We start from the raw sequence: 18,019 nt of genomic DNA, 5'->3' as shown, positions 1-18,019 counted from the left end.
CGTAAAAGCTGCACATGCTCTCGCGCGGGGCCCCCCACGTTCTTTGGGACCTCCAAAAACGTTCCCCGGACTCACATTGTTGATGGCCACGCCCATTGGTTCACCCCAACCAGCCAGTTTACGATTGAAAGCAATTGCGTTGCCATTTTTGGTGTACGATGAGTGTGGAAAATAAAACGCTGTACTAATATTTTTGGCATTTAAGTGAAATATCACGATACATACTCTATTTTAAACTATTGTCACGTGGTTTTTATCATTTTGTTTTAATTTCGTGATTGTTTATACATTTTTTCCTTTTCGTCAATGTCATTTTATCATTTTTTATTCCAGAATGTTGATTTTTTTCCCTTTTCCATTATGCTTTCCTCGTTATTCAATTGCTATGCATAGTACTTCAATACATTAAACCATTACCTGTCCCAATGTCGCAGTCATATACCTTTCACCAAATTTCTTGAGCCAACATCAAACAATATTCAATTGTTACTAACGGTAACTAGGAATTCCGAAACTACTGATAAATTTAAATAAATTGCTCTGGCAAAGGCAAAAAAGACAATATTGTTTATTTGTACCAGAGTTAGTATTTGTTTAGTATTTTACGATTATAAATGATTTTTACATACAGATTTATTATTTCACAATATATATTATTAATAACTGTATTTCAGCGTAACCCTCTAGGTATTCGAAAATCATTTTTGGCACTGGTATAGAAATAAAATAGACCCGGATATTTCGACTGCTAGGGCTAGGCTATCTCGACATCATGCCCTAAAACCGGGTTCTAAAGGGGTACTCGTGCAAATTCCTCGTAATAATATAGCTTTCGATTCACTCATGCAAACCCCTTTGAACATTTAGTATTTAATGAAGGTGTATCTTAAAAATAAAGGTGTCAGAGGAATAAAAAGAACCTGATGCTTTTTTGAAAAGGTAATTCGACAAGGTTATTTTAAAGTTTTTTTTTATATTTGCCATTTTAAATTTTATAAGCTGTAAAGTTTTCACTTTTCACTGTATTTTTTCTGACGAAATTGCTATTAACTTTTATCTGGTTTTTAAGAGCCAGAATAGCGTCAAAATCCAGTTAGGGGCATGCAATTTTCTAAAATTTTCCGGAGGAGGACCCCCGTATCACCCAATAAGGCTCTCAATCGATTGAGGGATATTAACTTATGCTGATACCCTTTTAATCATATATCAGTATACAGTAGGATCAGCATATCATGGAAAAGCTATCGAAAATCACTTCCTAAAATCAGCCAATTTATTTACTAAATAATATTTTAAGTAACCCACAGTGATTGCAGTATTAGCCGCGTCATTGGCATCATTACTTTCACCCAAAAATTTACATATGCAGAATCTTTACAGATTAGCCATTTATTTTTAGTATAAGCATGACATTATGAATTTTCTTAGAGGTGTTTTATGCCTATGCACCCTAATTCGTTGAAAAATTTCTAAAATATGGGAAAAGAATACATCTCTCAACGCTCTCTGTTCTACTGAATCCCGTCCTTATTACACTCCATGGCTTCAAAAATCCCTTCCCTGGACCTCTTTTCCTCTGCCACTAGTTACAAATCTCCTTAAAATGCCATCTGAATAATTCCCCATTGTCTAATCCATAGTGCCCCTTTTTAAGTTTAAAAAATTGTGTTTTCTGTTGGTTTTTATTTATTGTGTTATTGTTTGTTATCTTTTAGCTATTATTTATTTAATTAACAGCCAATTAAAAAGCCTTTGTGCCGTTTTTGGCGGTGAAATAAATATATAAATATGTCAAAAACAAACTTTCCCGCCGATGCTTTTCCATCGTGGAACAATCGATTCTGGGAATGTATCGATAGACAAGCCAGACCATCGAAATATCGAAATGATCGAAACAATCGCAACCGTTGAATCGAAAACTTTCGATTTTGTGGGCAGTGCTGGAAATCAATTGCGCGTTTCGGCCGACACCATGTGCTTGAAAATTTATTTAAATCATTACTTCACGCGGCATTGCCGTTACGTCACGGGTTTTACAATACCGTGATGACTTCTTCTTGTCACTCAATTAAGATTTGAGAATTGTCACGGAATCTTCCGCAACCACAGGAAATATGCCCAAGTTTTCCTGTTTACGAAAGAGACAAAAATCACTCATATCCGCTTTCCCCTCATATACTTCTGTTTGGTTTGGTTCAAAGATAACCAACTAAAGATACTACCATCATGTACTTCTTGTGATAGTAACATTCGCTCTGAAAGCGCCGAAGGGGCTGTGCACTGTTAGAAACCTTCGTTACTATCGATGGCTTATCACGAAAATACCTTGAAAAGGGGTGTAGAGGCTGGTCTCCTTAACGAGTAAGTCTGCCATAAGTGTTTTTATATTTTCTGTATTTATGCTTTGAATACACATGCCTCTTACCCCTTCATCATTGTATCATGATTTGATTTTATGCCTTAGGGTTTTGACGTTTTATGTAATATTCCGTTTTTTTGTAATTCAACTATCCTTCATAGTTCTCGCACCCTGGTAATCAAGCTTACATTTCCAGGGTTTAATTGATTTTTTAATACCTCCATATATTGTACTTTTTCCTCCTCTGTCAGTTACACTTTATTAAAACACTCACGGGTAAATTCTTGTATGTTTTTCATTGGCTGTACCTAATGCATCTTCTTAACTTAGTGAATTTGTTTCAAGCCTGGTTCTGTACGTTGACATGGACGTCAACGTCTTTCCGTAAACATTTAAGTTCAGCTGGCGTATGACATCTCCCACCGCTTTACGAATGAAGTCCCTAAGCCTTAAATGTTGCTTGTATGCATTTCCCATTTCAAAAATATAATTTGTTTCGTGCATTTTTGGAGTACCTGATGAGCTAGAAGCGGAAGGGGGTTACTTGGGGTATGGTATTCTCCAATCTGCATTCACCGAATACGTTGTCTTTGAAGGAAAGAGACATTTTACGGTGCAAGTTATCAGTACATGCTGTTGCATGGACGTAATTACGAGATTTGCGGATACTCGCTTTGAAAACTTACAAGCCGTACCAGGTACGACGTCAGTTGACTATTCATGGCTGTCGCCAGGTTTTAAGGTCATTAGCTTTCTGTTCCTTTCTATTTTACGCCTGTCTCGGCATACTTCAATGTCATCAGCTTTTGAGAGACTGGCAGTGTGCCAAGAGATCTTGTTTATATGGATTGCTCTCCCAAGGATGATATTTCAGGGATCAAAATAATGCTGAGAAATGTTCAGTTAGTCATTTTTATTTATTGGGAGTGAAAATTTGAGCCTATTTATGGTTAATGTGCGATGACTGTCATTCACTTAATTTAAATCTGCTTTTGAATGCCACTTCCGTGTAGAAACTCTTTCTCAATGTTCGTGTCCCTTATAGAGCCTTGTTTGTAGTTTCAGTGATGTGCTTTAGCAATCAGTCAATTTTTGTCCGTGGTATGGTGTTCTAGGGCTTTTGGAATGGAGTCAGTTTTATTGTTAAGTTAAGCCATTTTTATAATCCTTCACTGTCTTCGATTTTTATAGTGTTGGTTTACCTGTTTCATTCTCATTCTAACCTGTTTAATCACTGTTAACTTGGCTAGATTGCATTCATGTTTTTGTGTTAAATATTGGCAATATAATGTTATGATAACATTAGCAGACCCCCTAAGTGGGAGGAAGGAAATAGTTGTATTAATATTATAGAGTTGCTTTAATGCTCACTTATTACCATAGGGTTAAAATAGGTGATATAAGATGTGAAGTTAGTGGTAATGATAATCAATATTTATTAACTTGGTAATTTAGTGCTAATGCACCGGTACTGCAGGTGCTTGGTTTGTGGAGGAACATTATTTCACAGCAAAGTAGGCTTTGTTTTTTTAAAGACTTGTTGTAGTGCATGAATATATATTTATTTTATTTTTTATTGCAGTGATGAATCATTGGAAGATAAAGCCATCAAGGCTACATGGTTTTCGCTTCGAAACAAAAAGTGGACTTATCGAGGAGAGGGAAATGCAAACATAGTTATTGCTCTACCTCAGGTAGGTGTGAATGGTTGAAAATTCCCTCTTATCTGACCTCTACTGTGGGCATTTAGAATTACTGAAGAAGTAGTTGATAGAAATTAAAATAAAGTCTCAAATACATGCAGGCTGTGTTGCGTGTTGGTTGTAAGTTGTGGGTAGTTTGAGCAATAGAAAAGTAGTGAAGCCTTTTTGTTTTAGTGTATTTATTGTTGTAATTTTGTGTAAACTGAATTCCTTCCAGTGTGAGAGATGGGATCCCTAGTTTCATGTTTTATCTTGATCACCCTAAAGTTCTGGCCTTTAATGCATGACTAGTATTTTAAAGTGACTCTTTTTAAAAATTGCTGCTGCTATTGTGTATGGAGCAATATCCACCAGTGAGAAAATTAGCCTAGTGTAGAGGGATATAGTGCTTCCTCTCTTCATTACTTTGGTAGTTTTTATCTAGTGTTCCTGTGTATAGTTTATTATCCTTGCTATTTATATGTTGACCACATTGTTGTCTTATTTTATCCAATAAAGTGGCAAGAACCTCTTTTTATTGATTTAAGTTTACTTTAGATTGACATGTAGTTAAGAATTTTACCTGCCAACCAGCCTGAGGAGTAGGGTAGAGAAGTGTGCAGATATATAAATAGCTAACTGCTTTGTTTACTGTTGATGCCCTTTTGTTATCCTTGAGGGAGCTAACCAACTGTATTAAAGACTTCTCAATCCACATCTTGTGGATTCATAGGTTAAATATTGAGAAAAGTCTGTTTGCCTTGACTTATGGGAGATACAATGCAAAATTTGACCTTCAGAATTGGTGATGAGTTGGGGGCAGAAATATCAGCTGCCAATAATTTTCTTACCTGGTGGGGAGCCCGAGAAAAATTCATAAATATTAATTGCCTCGAAAGAGTCAAATCATTCTCTTAAATTCTCTCTAATATTTCTAGTCTAAAAACCTCACATTTGTGACCGCAAGCAAATTGGCTTCTTTATCCTTGGCTGTTGCTAGCATCTGTCCATCTGACTGCTTTTGAAAAATCTTACTGCCTCTCAATAGCATTTTGATGTTTATGATAGTAATGATCTCTGAACCTATTTTAGGATAATATCATTGGATTCAGGATTGTTGTAGTGGATGTTATTTGTGATATGGAAAATATTGGTCTTTTGCAAAAAAAACTTATTTACTACACCACAGGTGTCAATTCCCAGAGCCATCATCAGGCTAATATAATCATGCAAGAACACTGGTTTAAATATAAATTCTGGGTAAGGGGGATTAAAGGTAAGGTGAATGTTTGTGCGGAAAGGAACCTGTGGCTGATGAACATTCGCCTTTCCTCCTCGTTTGAATCTCCTCCCAGTCTGTATTTATATCTGTGTTCTTGCATGATTACATTATCTTGGTCCTTGTGATAGCTTAGTGAGTAGAAAAGTGTTTCCGTGGTGAAAAAGTTTCGTGTGAAAGTGTAACTGTGTTTCTATTGTTTAAGGGAAGTTGAATGTATCACGTTAAGTTTCCAATCCGCTCTCCTTATGAGGAAAGTGCAGCTATCTATGGGGCAGCCACATCTCACCTCAGCACTCATGACTGGTTGGCAAGATACGTGCTCAATCATAACACAATATCTATGTATAAAACCCTCTTCTGACCTCTGACTGACTGACTGATTCATACAAATTTTGGAGTGAACGATGATGGAGACAAGTCTAAAATTGTCTGTAACCCTGGGAAAAATTGTTGAAACAGTAAATTTTCTAGCTATATTTATTTGGCTTCGATTGGAGAATGTGAGATGTCTTTGAATTTTTTCTTGCACCGTGTTATTATAAACTCATTCTAAATAATGCCTGAATAGAATGGGCTGGGTAATACTTCTGTTTTTGATGATTAGTCTCAATCAAATTTCTCTTGCAGGAGCGGAAAGTCATTAGACTTCGTAAGAGCAATGGTGTGAAGTTGTATTCTCCTGGAGAAAGTGCCACCCCTTCTCTTGAAGTCAAGTATTGCTCAGAAGTGATGATGCCTCTCCTTGGGGCCTGCTATGTGATTCCACCTACCATTGTTACTCTAGACAGCCTTGAGATGTTGGAACTAGAAACTCAACTGGCTCATCAACGTCCAGGTATGTTACCACACTACCACTTCAGGGAAGTTATGGAAATTTCGGGGTAATTAGGTTATGGTGAGGGAAAAAACCATGGAGGCGTAGAAAAAAGGAAAAACTCATTGTTGAATCGCATTGCTGCATTCGAGTGGTAAGGTGAAAATTTTTTTGTCTTGCTGGTTGGGCTGCTAGGGGTTGCATGTTTTTGTGCTACTTGACTATTATTTCTTCTTCTACTACTACTGCTACAATATTGCTTTACTTTATTTTACAATGTATGTACATTGGTGCATCTATATAGTATAAAACCAACCTCCGACCACTGTCTGAACATAAAAATGCTTGGGGTGAACAAGATGAGATACAGCTAAAAGTCATTGAATTAAACCACTTGAAAATCATCTTAAACCCTGGGAAAAGTTATGGAAACACAAAATTTTCTCTCCATTACTTTTTGCCTACTGCTTCAATGCCTATACTTTTAGGGGGCATTTGAAGGTCAAAAAATCAATTTTTTAGAAATGTAATTTTTTGGATCTAGACCATGTAATATGCTGAAAAACCAATTTTCAGACCAATCAGAGCACTTTTAATTTAGGTGAAATCTTGCTATTTCAATATTTTGTGAATTTTATTGTGTCAACAATGGAGGGGGATACAGTGTTGTGTCATAAGGGTCAACAAAAATTGTAAGAACTTGTGATCAGAGAAGGCCACTGGCCTTTTTTAGTGGGGTCTGGAGGCCACAGCCCCCACATCGAGCAAAAGTGATTTTTTTTCATACAATTCCTACGTACATTGGCTTTGCCATTGGAGTAAAGTTGGGAGGATTTATAAAATTCAGACTGGAAAATGGAAAGTTGTTATGAAACATGTTCTTAGCTTAACTCTCTTAGTGCTGTCTTTCTTCCTGGGGTACTGGCGAGAAATGCAGAGGGTATTTTAATAAAATGTAGCAACTACGAAAGAAACAGCTATTTTATTACGTATCCATATGCGTTTTTTTTTAATTGACGAGGTTAAACTGGTCAATATTGACAAAAAAATTTTAAGTTAACTCAAATAAGTTATAGAAAATTAAATAATGGATTACGTAAGAGCTGACATATCGACTCGCCGCTCTTTTTGCCCCAAAATCTGATATGTCGGCCCGCTGCACTAAAAGGCTTAGTAAGAATTCAGGTTGTCCACAGAATTTGAAATATCCATAATATTCAGGGTAATTTTTTAATATGAGTATGGGGATTTCTTTCTCTATATATGTTGATTCTCAACCAGAATGTGCCTGATAATTACTCTTTACCTGTTTAACTTCGTTAAATACCACAGGGACAAAAGAAAAACTGTAAATATGAATGATTATGGGACTTCGGTGGGTTTACTCAACACCTTCAGATACAACGAGTGCTCGGTTTTGCGAGTAATTTCCGAAGAATTATGAGTATTCGTAAAACCATGTTTCTACTGTATTTCATGGAATTGTGAAACTTGGTTGAATAAACGAATTTGCAATGTAAGCAACATTTGCCGGTTGAAATGGAAACTGAATCACAATTGACCTCCAACATTGCCAAATTTTGTAATGAATACGCTATCCTATACTCAAGCGTTTTTGATAGGGATGGACGGATCCAGGAGTTTTTTCGGATCCTTGATTTTCGGAGCCGGATCTTTCAGATCGGATATTTTCGGATCCTAATGCATTTTCAAATCCCTGACGCTGAGATTCCTCCGATGATTGTTCAATTACTTGGGAAGAGTCACACTATGTGCCAGTCGTATTATGCCTTTTTTATTTTCCGCGGCTGAAATTCTCCTACGTAACCTCTGCGAGAGCTTTCAAACAAAACGGTTCATGAGTAGGACAAGAATCGCATGCGACGGTGCATTCCAAGATAGAATCGGAACTCTTTCCACCCTTATGGTAATACCTATTCTGAAGCTGTTATTTGAAATTTCGGATCCAGATCCGAAGTCTTCCGCGGCTTTGGATCCGATGTATCTGATGAAGGGCAATATCTGCGGATATTTGGATCCGAGGTATCCGATCCGACCATCCCTAGTTTTAAATTTAAGATGTTGTAAACAACTGCTATCTAAACGCCTCCCACCTCATGCCATTTGAGGCTGGTTGCCGGTTGGATGGGTAGATGAAGGTGTATATTTTGTCTGGTTGGCAGAAAACTCGTAAAAATTGTAAGATTATGTTAAATGGCAGTTCATATCAATGCCCTTCTGTAATTTACTTTGGACTCTGTCCTTTTTTCATTCTTTAATAATTTTCCTTAAATGAAATTTAACTTAAGGGTCCTTGGTATTTGCAATAAGATGCCAATAATATTTAATGCTTTACTCAATGATTAGTGCAATGATTTTTTTTGCTCCATGGAGCACTGGCGCAGCAAGGGGGGAGTTCAGGGGATAAAACCCCCCCAGAGCTCAGAGAAATTTTTAAGTTAAATCTATTTTACTTAACTGGATTAATATTGCTTAAGGAATAATGTGAGGATTAACAAAATATCCCTCAGAAGACTATAAAACTCACAATTTTGAACCATTTACCTGAAACTTTTTTTTTGGGGGAAAGCCCCTGAACCTCCCGCTTATCCTGGTGGGCACACCACACCCCAAGGCCCCCCAGAAGTGGTTGCGCCTGAAACCCCCCCTAGCCTGAATTCCTAGCGGCGCCCTTGCCATGGAGTATAGGTACTCTTTATAATCTAATTTTAGGGATGGGACATTCTAATAGTCAAATCACCGAATACCTCGAATAATTAGCTTTTTACGCTATTCAATATTCGATTACACAAACTTACCAATTGTTCCAATTTCAAATACACAGCACAGGTTGTCCGTGATTCAATTTAAATCCGTTGACAATGGTTGGGTCTTACATGAAGGTTTGCACATTCGGTTGGTTCAATTCTTTAATAATACTTCTACAAAAACTTATCATTGAAAATAAGCATTACAATACATATAATCCTGATGACTTCATGAAAACAACACTAATAAGAATGTATGTATACTTTCAAAGGCACGCTCGAAGGCTGTTCCTTTTCTGACTCCCTTTTGTATGATCAAATTGATGCTTTCCCTATTCTAATTTTAAAGTTACTGTCAATTTTATATTTAATTTAAGGTTTTCAAAGAATGCAGTAAAGCATTACTAATAATACAGCCTTCAATATGCTCATAAGAAAAACCAAAAGGACTGCGGTGCTTCATGTGGGCAAGTTTGATGTAACGGTGGATTACAGCTACATCACGATTTGGGAGCCTTACTGAGGTAGAATGACTAGCTAAGTGTTCAGCATATTTTAAATTTCATTTGGATTTAAAATTTGTGGAAAAATGCATTTTCAGTAATGAAGTATTCGATATTTGAGTGAGGTATTTGGAAAAAAGTTAAGTACAGTGGAACCTGGCTAGTACTTTCCTCTTTAACACATTTTTCTCCTTAACACGGCAATTTCTTTCGGTCCTAGTACCCTCCGAACAAAATACAGGTAAAACTGCATAATGGGTTAGTATTTTTTAAATAGTGGCGCTTTCCTGGGTAATACGCTCAATTACTTGCCATGACACAACCTGCAAGTTTTTTCCTCATATTTTTTAAGGTGTTTTAACTTTCAATTGCATAAGTTATTTTATTATTATCAGCCATATACCTTCTTATTTTCATCCCACACTTCTCTTTCTACAACCATGATGCATCTAAATGCATTTCTCTATGTGAGGGGTACGTGCATCATTGCTTGATAAGTGTTGCGGCAGCAGACGATGCTTTGAATCTCCACGCAAAGCTTAACCCTTAACCGGTGACGTGCAGTCTGAGAGACCGCTGCGTTTCTAAAATTATGAATATTTTCAAAATTAAGATTTCAAAATGTCTATAATTCTCGTTAGCTTCATATTTTTGCATAACAAGGATATCCCACTCTTAAAATTTAAGGTTCCTTTTATTAATTTCTGTAAATTTGCAATTGAATTCGTTTAGCGGTCTGTGAGACCACACGTCACTTACTAAGAATGCATCAAGAAATGGAATAAGCGGGATAAATTTCATGGCTACTTACTACTTAGCCTTCCAACTTTAACATACAAGGCCTTTTTTGAATCTGGCGAAATATTGATACATAAATATAATAATTATAACTCAAGTGTTTTTGGCATCAGTTTTTTGATCCTGCTTCAAATCACAATTTTTTATGACAAATTGGTTGATATTGGGAGTGTAAAAATTTTAATATAAGTTTTATAATAGTTAAGCATTCAAAGAAAAATTAAACAAAACAATAAAAATGGCACAGCAATATTTTATGAATTCTTGATTTATTGCGGTCTCCCAGACCGCACGTCACTGGTAGTGTAACAAGAATTGCATGTCACTGGTTAAGGGTTAACGCAAAAAATACTCCATCTTGGTACAAGAAATAGAAAGCAGACTGTTGAACAATTTTTTTCAGAGAATTTCAACTGTAGAGTATAAAAATGTGCTAATAATAATCTTCAAATGTCTTATTAATTGTCATATCAATCGATATATTCATCAATATATTTATCGATATATTTATTGATATGGGTTCATTCCGAGCATGAATGTGTACAGCTGTTGCTGGGATTGATGGTGAAGAAAATGTATCACAAATTTTATGATTTTCTAAAACAACCAATTGATGTACTCAGGGTTATCGTCATTTTCTATGAGTACATAATCTCTGAGAAAGAGTAAATGACCTCTTTAAACTTGTCCTATAAACATATACGACAAATCACAGGAGAATGATGGCTCTGTTATGTAATTGTCTGTGGGAAATCTATGAAAACGTTGTGTTCACATGGTTTTTTTTTCGGTAGTTAAGCACTAATTTTCTTGATTTTAAATATCAAAAGAATTCAGGAAGGCGATCTTACAAGAACTTCAGTAATTGTAGTAATGACTTTTTCACAGATTACAATAACCCCTATTTTTATTATTTACTTCCCTGGTTAGCACGTTTTCCTGGATAGCATGTTCATTTTTTTGTGGTCCCTTCAAAACCGTACTAAAGAAGTTCTATTGTATTTGTATTTGATATTCAGATTCAAGAAAAATGCTATGCGACCCATCTCTATCTAATGTTTTAATGGGGTGGTCCTCTATCAAAACATTGGCGGCAATAGAGTATCTGTCTGTGAAGTCAGCATAAAAAAAGTTAGTTTTATTGCATGACTTAATTTGTGTTATCAATTTTTATTGCAGTCTCTCGCCTCCATAAAGTAATTCAAGTCTCAGAAGCAGCCCTGTACATGGATTTCACTTTACTGCCAGTACATTTAAGCAACGATTCCTCTAGATCTCAGCGTTTTTCAACTTATTGTGTGGAGATAAAACCAAAGCAGGGCTGGGTGCCGAAAGCCGATCGCCAGCTTCATAAGTGTAGATTTTGCTTACAACAATACCTCAAAGTGAGTGAAAGTCCATATTTGGTAATAATTCATTTTCTTTTGAGGAAATCCTCAGGTTTGGTAACACCTAAGATACATTGTGGAATATTAACTAGTACCTGTCACATTTACTTAACCCAGTACAATGCTTACCTACTTGTGAACTTAGCATATTCCTCAGAATGCCTTCTGCAGGTATTGAAAATATGGAAATGTGTTTTAGAAATATAATGACATGGTCATATTTATGGATTAGCAGGCATACGTTAAATGAAAACTGACATTTAAGTCTCTTTTTCGCTTTGGGTAGATACCCTTGATGTGCCACCAAGAATATATTGGATCAGCTTAGTTGGTAGCCCTCAGCACATAGTAGGATATTACTCTGTTCCTTCTATGAATGACAGACACCATGATGGTTGATACTCTGAAGCTCATGTTGCTTATTCGAGATAAGTCAGTGGTTTAAGAAGTTGTTTTCTCAGCCTACAATACACGTTTAGTGATATATTTTACATGTTTAGGAAGACATGTTAAGTGATAAGAGAGTAAAAATATGCTTGAGTAATTAAAATTCACTTTAACATGCATGCTATACAGATGTATTAATGCTTCCATACAAATTTTAACTACAGTGGTGGGAGAGATAAAATTGTGTCCACTTGCATTGACATTACTATGGTGGGATACTTAATACTGCATCTTTCATAGTTTAAAAAGTAATTTTTTTCCGCCCAAGTAAAACAGATAATTTGATTTTGTATCATCCTACATATCGTGAAAGAAGAATAATTAAAGTTAAGATGAAATAAAATTAATCTAACGACAAAGGTAGACTGTAACAGACAGATTTTCAAAGTTACAGTGACTGCTCGATTATCCAGTATAATGATGGGGTGAGGTGACACAAGCAATGGGAAAACAAGGATTAACACATTCAGTGCGGAGCATGTCAATAGATGTGGTCCTGTCCAAGCTGAGAAACGGAGCACGTCAATTGACCTGCTCTGCCGATCGGGCCGGGAGCCCTTCCTCTGCCTCTGTACATGACAAATATCCACTTCCGAGTCTTTCGATTGCGTGTATGGCCTTCAGCAAGCTTCCCTCTTTCGAACAGTGCTCGCTGTTTGTAAATAGCAGTATTTGAACGGAAGTTATGGAGTGGAAACCTCCCTCTATTTTTCTTTCTTATTTTAAAGGCCGTATTTGACAACTTTAATGAAAATCAGGCCCGCATTGAATGTGTAAACCAAACTTTCACTTTTATTTCTTAGAATGTTCGTAACTTGTGCTAATCAAATTATGTATTATTATTCAAGCGATAGTCTGTTATTCTAGGTTGCTTCAATTAAGACTCATTAAGAGTCTTGTGATCTCTGCTCTCTTTGTGTTTGCTTCTGATTGGGTGATATATTTCCTCAAAATCAGTAAATTAATAATTTGCCCCAAAAAAGGAGGTAAACAATAAAAAATGGACTGTGTACCGGGTGTCCCATTCATCTTGACCACCCGAAATAACTTTTTGTCCAGATGCAAATTCAAAAATGTGTCAAGCAAATGTTCATAGCCGTCAGAGGGACATTAATCAGCATGATTGCCTTCCTTGTAGCTTTGTAATTTACAAAGATATGAACAGCGGTATTGTCTTTTTTAAATGGCACCCTATATTTTTTATTCGGCAATTCATTTCCTCTCCTATAACTCCTCCTTTTCATATCTTTGTAAATTACAAAGCTACAAGGAAGGCAATCATGCTTATTAATGTCCCCCTAAAGGCTAATGAACATTTGCTTGACACATTTTTGAATTTGCATCTGGACAAAAAGTTATTTCGGGTGGTCAAGATAAATGGGATACCCTGTATATGAAGAATATGAATTATGAATAGGAATAGGTGAGAGAGAATGCCCAGTGTCCACCTACCTTTTGCTGCGTAGCCTTCTCTCCTCTCCCTGATGAATCGGCTCAGAGTCCTCAGTCTCTGCCAGCCATGCATACTACCCCGAACTACTCAGGCCACACGAAGTACTGGCTCGCCACCGTGAGTCAGGTGGCCTCCCTCGCCCCTCTCAACCATGGGAGCATGGGGCCTCTCTCTCAATTATTACCAAACAGTTTCCACATTCCCCACTGCCTTCACTACCAATACTCCCTTCCTCTCCTGTGACACCATGACTGGTTGCAGCTAAACAATATCATAAGTGAGATGAATATCTCTGATTCCATTGGGTAGTATTTGACTGCATGCAAGGCGGCGGCAGTAATTGCGCATTTGCATCATGAAAAATACATTAAATGATTATTGATAACATTTTCTTAATTTACAATTGGTTATCAATTGAAGAAATTTTCTAACATTAATCACGAATTTTTTCTGCTTCTCATCGTCTTGTGCAACACTCAAGCACACGTGCTATTAAACTTGTCACATTCATTGTTGGCAGGTAAAGAAAATAATTATATTTTATGATGTGAAATGTTATGGAAACAATAAGCCTTATGTATCCTTCCATTAAGATATGATAATCTCGATGTTTTTGCATCAGATTTTAATACTTATGGAAGACTGTGGAAAATATTGAAGGAGGACAGTACTCGTGCACAGATAATCCGCCATCTGGGTAATTCCTGCTTTGGAAGTTCACTGTATTGAAAATTGGTCTACCAGGAGCAAAGGCACCTCTTTAAAACAATCCTCCCATAAACGGTTAAATTTTTTTTAGAAACTATTACTTCATTCTAACCAGATAAAAGGGCATGATGTTCTCTGTCACAGATCCTTTCTCTCCCCTTCTTCCAGGAGAGGATAAAATATATATAATATATATGTATGTTTATTGCTAATACTTGCATTTATAACTGTTACATAATTTTACTGGGGTATGATATTTATCACAGATGCCTCAAATGCGGCATTCATATCGATTTAAGGTAAAACTAGTGAATTTTGAGTCTGCTTTGGGGTTCCAATGATATGTTTTTGATATTGGTGAAAGTTACATGCAGTTTTAATTAGGGATTAGGTCATTTATAGAGTTTGCATAATTAGTTACTTGATTATCAGGATAAAGCTTTATTTAATCATTAATAATTGCCATTTTCCACCGAATAGTGATATTTGTTGATAGTGTGAAATAGATTAAATATGTGATACAGAAATCCGTGTTTCTTCATTTATGCGTTATCTTGTCTGATTATGGTCATCCCCAATTTTGGAGTTTATTTTTTGAATTTCTGAAAAACAAAAATCCAAAGTGCACTGTGAGGCTAAAGTCTTCTTACTGCAGTCATTAGCTGAAGATAACTGGTGAGTTTTTGGGCATCTGGGACCATAAATTTTTCTTGGCAATGGAGGTCATAATCTTTTCTTGGAGCATGCATTATACAGTGGACTCCCCATTATCCGGCTGCGGTATATGCAGGTTGCAGATTATCCGTGCATGCATTCACGGTCATTCGAAATTTTCTGCAAGTGTACTGTATTCGTTATTAGCTTGTTTTTCATAATAGGGTAGATTCCTTCATCAAAGAAAGCATAAGGCATTGATTGGGATTTGTTTCCCACTATTAGTGTATTCATTACATAGAAATTTTTTGTTTTAGAAATCCCAGTTTAGACGAATGTTAATGGTCAATTTTAATCTCATTTGAAAATGGCCAGATTGGTGGCTTTGTGCTGCCACTCCACGTGACGTCACAGGGACCTAGATGCTATACAAGTAGTCAGGAGTTTACATTGACTGAGATTACCAATGCATGCATGTGGCACAGAGCTCAGGGAAACATTTCTTAATAATCACTCAATCACTTATTAAATTTGCCTATGGTCGGAAAGGTTCCTTCGTTAGATAGGGTATTAATAATCCTTACTTAAGCTAAGCACTAGCTTTTAGGAGGGTACTCCGCTACCTGCTAGCAGCCTGCATCGTACCAGTGCTCATAGCCTCGCACCAAGGTCGCCTCACACAGCAGCAGCTAGAACCAGAATGACATCACACAGGCTTTTCCCAGCATTCATGCTTAGCTGTCATGTTTTCGCATGCTTGAAAATGTTTACTTTTTATTTAATCGGGAAAAATAGATATCGTCATTTAAAAATCCAAAAGCATGAAATACGTACTCCAGGAGTTATAATCCATCGATTTAGGCGAAAAAAGGCGATTAAAAAAAAAAAAAGAAACCACCCTATTTGAACATAGGTCCAAATGATAAGTATGTGAACATAAGGCCTCTTTTCCGTAAATCTGCACTCTATTTAAATCAATCCTTTGGGAAGCTGCAAATCAGTTGATGACTTAGTTTGGTAAGCAATTCTGTGAACAGCTTTTTTTGGGCAAGCCATTGTATTTCATTGAAAATTTTTGGCATTAGGTTTGTAGTAAGGAAATGCTTACAGTTTGAGCTACCCAGATTATCCCAGGTGATTCTTTTCAACCTCACCAAAAGTTAGTATTGAAATTGAATTAAATTATTTTTATATGTTGTATGTAATTTAAAAATTATTTCTTAGCTAAATTCATATCAATATCATCGAAAAAAAAACATTTTGTAATCCTGTGATTCAGAGGTATTACATCCACCAAACTCATGGGCTTAGAAGGGTTAAAGATCATGCTAATTACTTATTTCTCGTTCTGACATAAAATATTATTTTATAGTGTGGGAAATGAACTTGAATGTGTTCATATTTTTCTCTTTTCAGGTTATGACTGGAAAAGTGGAAAGCCTCAGTCAGTATTGTCCATTAGACTTATTTTCAGGGTAAGAATGAACTCCTTAAATACTATGTATGAACTTATATTAGTGTGGCTCTATTAATTGCTACTGGTTAGGCCACTTAATGTTCCTTTTTGTAAAAGGAGCTGGGGGTAACTCTAGTCAATTATGTTAGGCAAAAAGTTTTGCCTTTCAGTTAAAGGGTTCATACCAGTCAGGGAATTTGATTCTGGTTAGCGAAAACACGGGGATAGAGGCTCAGAATAAAGCTGAAAATAGTTGTTCATCGCATGGAGCATTGCTGAGTCCAAGTGGTGAGGCGGGCACTTTGTTTTGCTACGGTTCAGAAAAGGAAAAAGAAGGCAAGGATATGAGGTCTTTGGTGCAAAATTTGGCTGATTGAAAGGCCAATAGAGTTCTGTACACCTGATAATTACTGAGAAGGTTGCGGAAATAATTGCATACTATGACCAGATTGTTGCAATAATGGCAAATTTAGGATAAATTTCCTTTTTTGTGCTGGTTTATGTGTTTTTTTTAAATCTCAGATTTATTTAGCTGAGAGTGCTTAGATTTTGCATTTTGTCTTATTTTTAATTTTGACTGAAATATATTGCACTCCTGGAAGAAATACATTTTATTTCAATATTTACTGTGCTGAATTTGTCTATAAAATCCCTCGATACAAATGGTTTGTTGTTGCTATAAAACATGGGCATCATCAGCTATTATTTACTTAGGGGGGCATATACCAGGGGAGTAATAAAAAAAAATACTTCTCAAAACACTGTAGTTACACATTTAGGATGTGAGGTTAGGGCTTGATTTAATCGTATAAATTTAAGCTAATTTTTATCGAAGTTAATTAGTGTATGAAAACAACTTGAAACACGAGGGGCGTAAAGGTCTCAAAATATTTGGTAGGACGTGTCCCCCCCCCTCCCTACTTCCTCTCTGGCTGTGATGCCGGTAATATAAACTTAAGGAAATATAAAATTTTGGACTGGAAAGCAGGAAAAAGTATGGGAAATTGTAAATGGAAATCTGGTATGAACCCTGAGTTAGGCACTGAAGGCGAAATACACCCATGCATCGTATAGCACAATTTCGATATAGTGGAAATTTGTTCCTCGGGGAACGCAGTGTAGCCTAATCAAAAAACATAAATGCTCTCATGATAAAACGTGAACTTGCACTAAGTACACACAAAATTGCTATCATTTTACGCATATTAATGGTATTGCTAGCCTCAAATCTTATTTTTTGTTTATATATTAATCGAAATCCATTGCTGTGCAATGGCCAAAAGCATTATTCGTCGTCGGGTCCTAATAGCCGGCCTACCGAAGTAATTTATCTCGTCTCCTTAACAGAATGACAGTAGTTCATTTAGATCATTATTTAAGCGTGGAGCTAGTGGTAATGGTTTTTTTTAAGCAATATGGTTTGAGACGTAATTTTTGCCATCATAGGTTATCAGGCGATTGACTACCAGATAGAGGGTTTATGCTAAAGCCTTCTAGGTCATCGGTATTCACGGGGGAGAAAGGGAGCGGTGGCCGAGTTGCGTATGAATAGCATCAACACGTAAAACGGTCCGCTATTGAGTCTCAAACACAATGGCTTCATTCCCTCCCAGCAGTCATAGGCCCTCTGCATCTCAGGAATACAGTGCAGCAATAGAAGGTGATTTCGATAGAGCCATATGGAGTAAAAACCAAGAGAACAATGGC

The 18,019-nt window shown here is 36.5% G+C and overlaps 1 protein-coding gene across 1 annotated transcript in view; it reads left to right on the top strand.

Moving 5' to 3' along the window:
• The first annotated feature begins 1,942 nt into the window (after positions 1-1,942).
• Positions 1,943-18,019, top strand: part of LOC124171075 (inositol-pentakisphosphate 2-kinase) — a 43,766-nt gene continuing 27,689 nt past the window's right edge. Inside the window, exons 1-5 of the mRNA XM_046550222.1 lie at positions 1,943-2,361; positions 3,942-4,053; positions 5,951-6,158; positions 11,386-11,591; positions 16,273-16,331. Coding sequence (XP_046406178.1) covers positions 2,306-2,361; positions 3,942-4,053; positions 5,951-6,158; positions 11,386-11,591; positions 16,273-16,331 — 641 coding nt within the window. The 5' untranslated portion in view covers positions 1,943-2,305. The remainder of the gene's footprint in view (positions 2,362-3,941; positions 4,054-5,950; positions 6,159-11,385; positions 11,592-16,272; positions 16,332-18,019) is intronic.

This window comes from Ischnura elegans, chromosome X (assembly GCF_921293095.1).
Source record: "Ischnura elegans chromosome X, ioIscEleg1.1, whole genome shotgun sequence".
Lineage (NCBI taxonomy): Eukaryota > Metazoa > Arthropoda > Insecta > Odonata > Coenagrionidae > Ischnura > Ischnura elegans.
The sequence above is the reverse complement of the archived record's forward strand: the minus strand, read 5'-3'. Positions and strand labels throughout refer to the sequence as shown.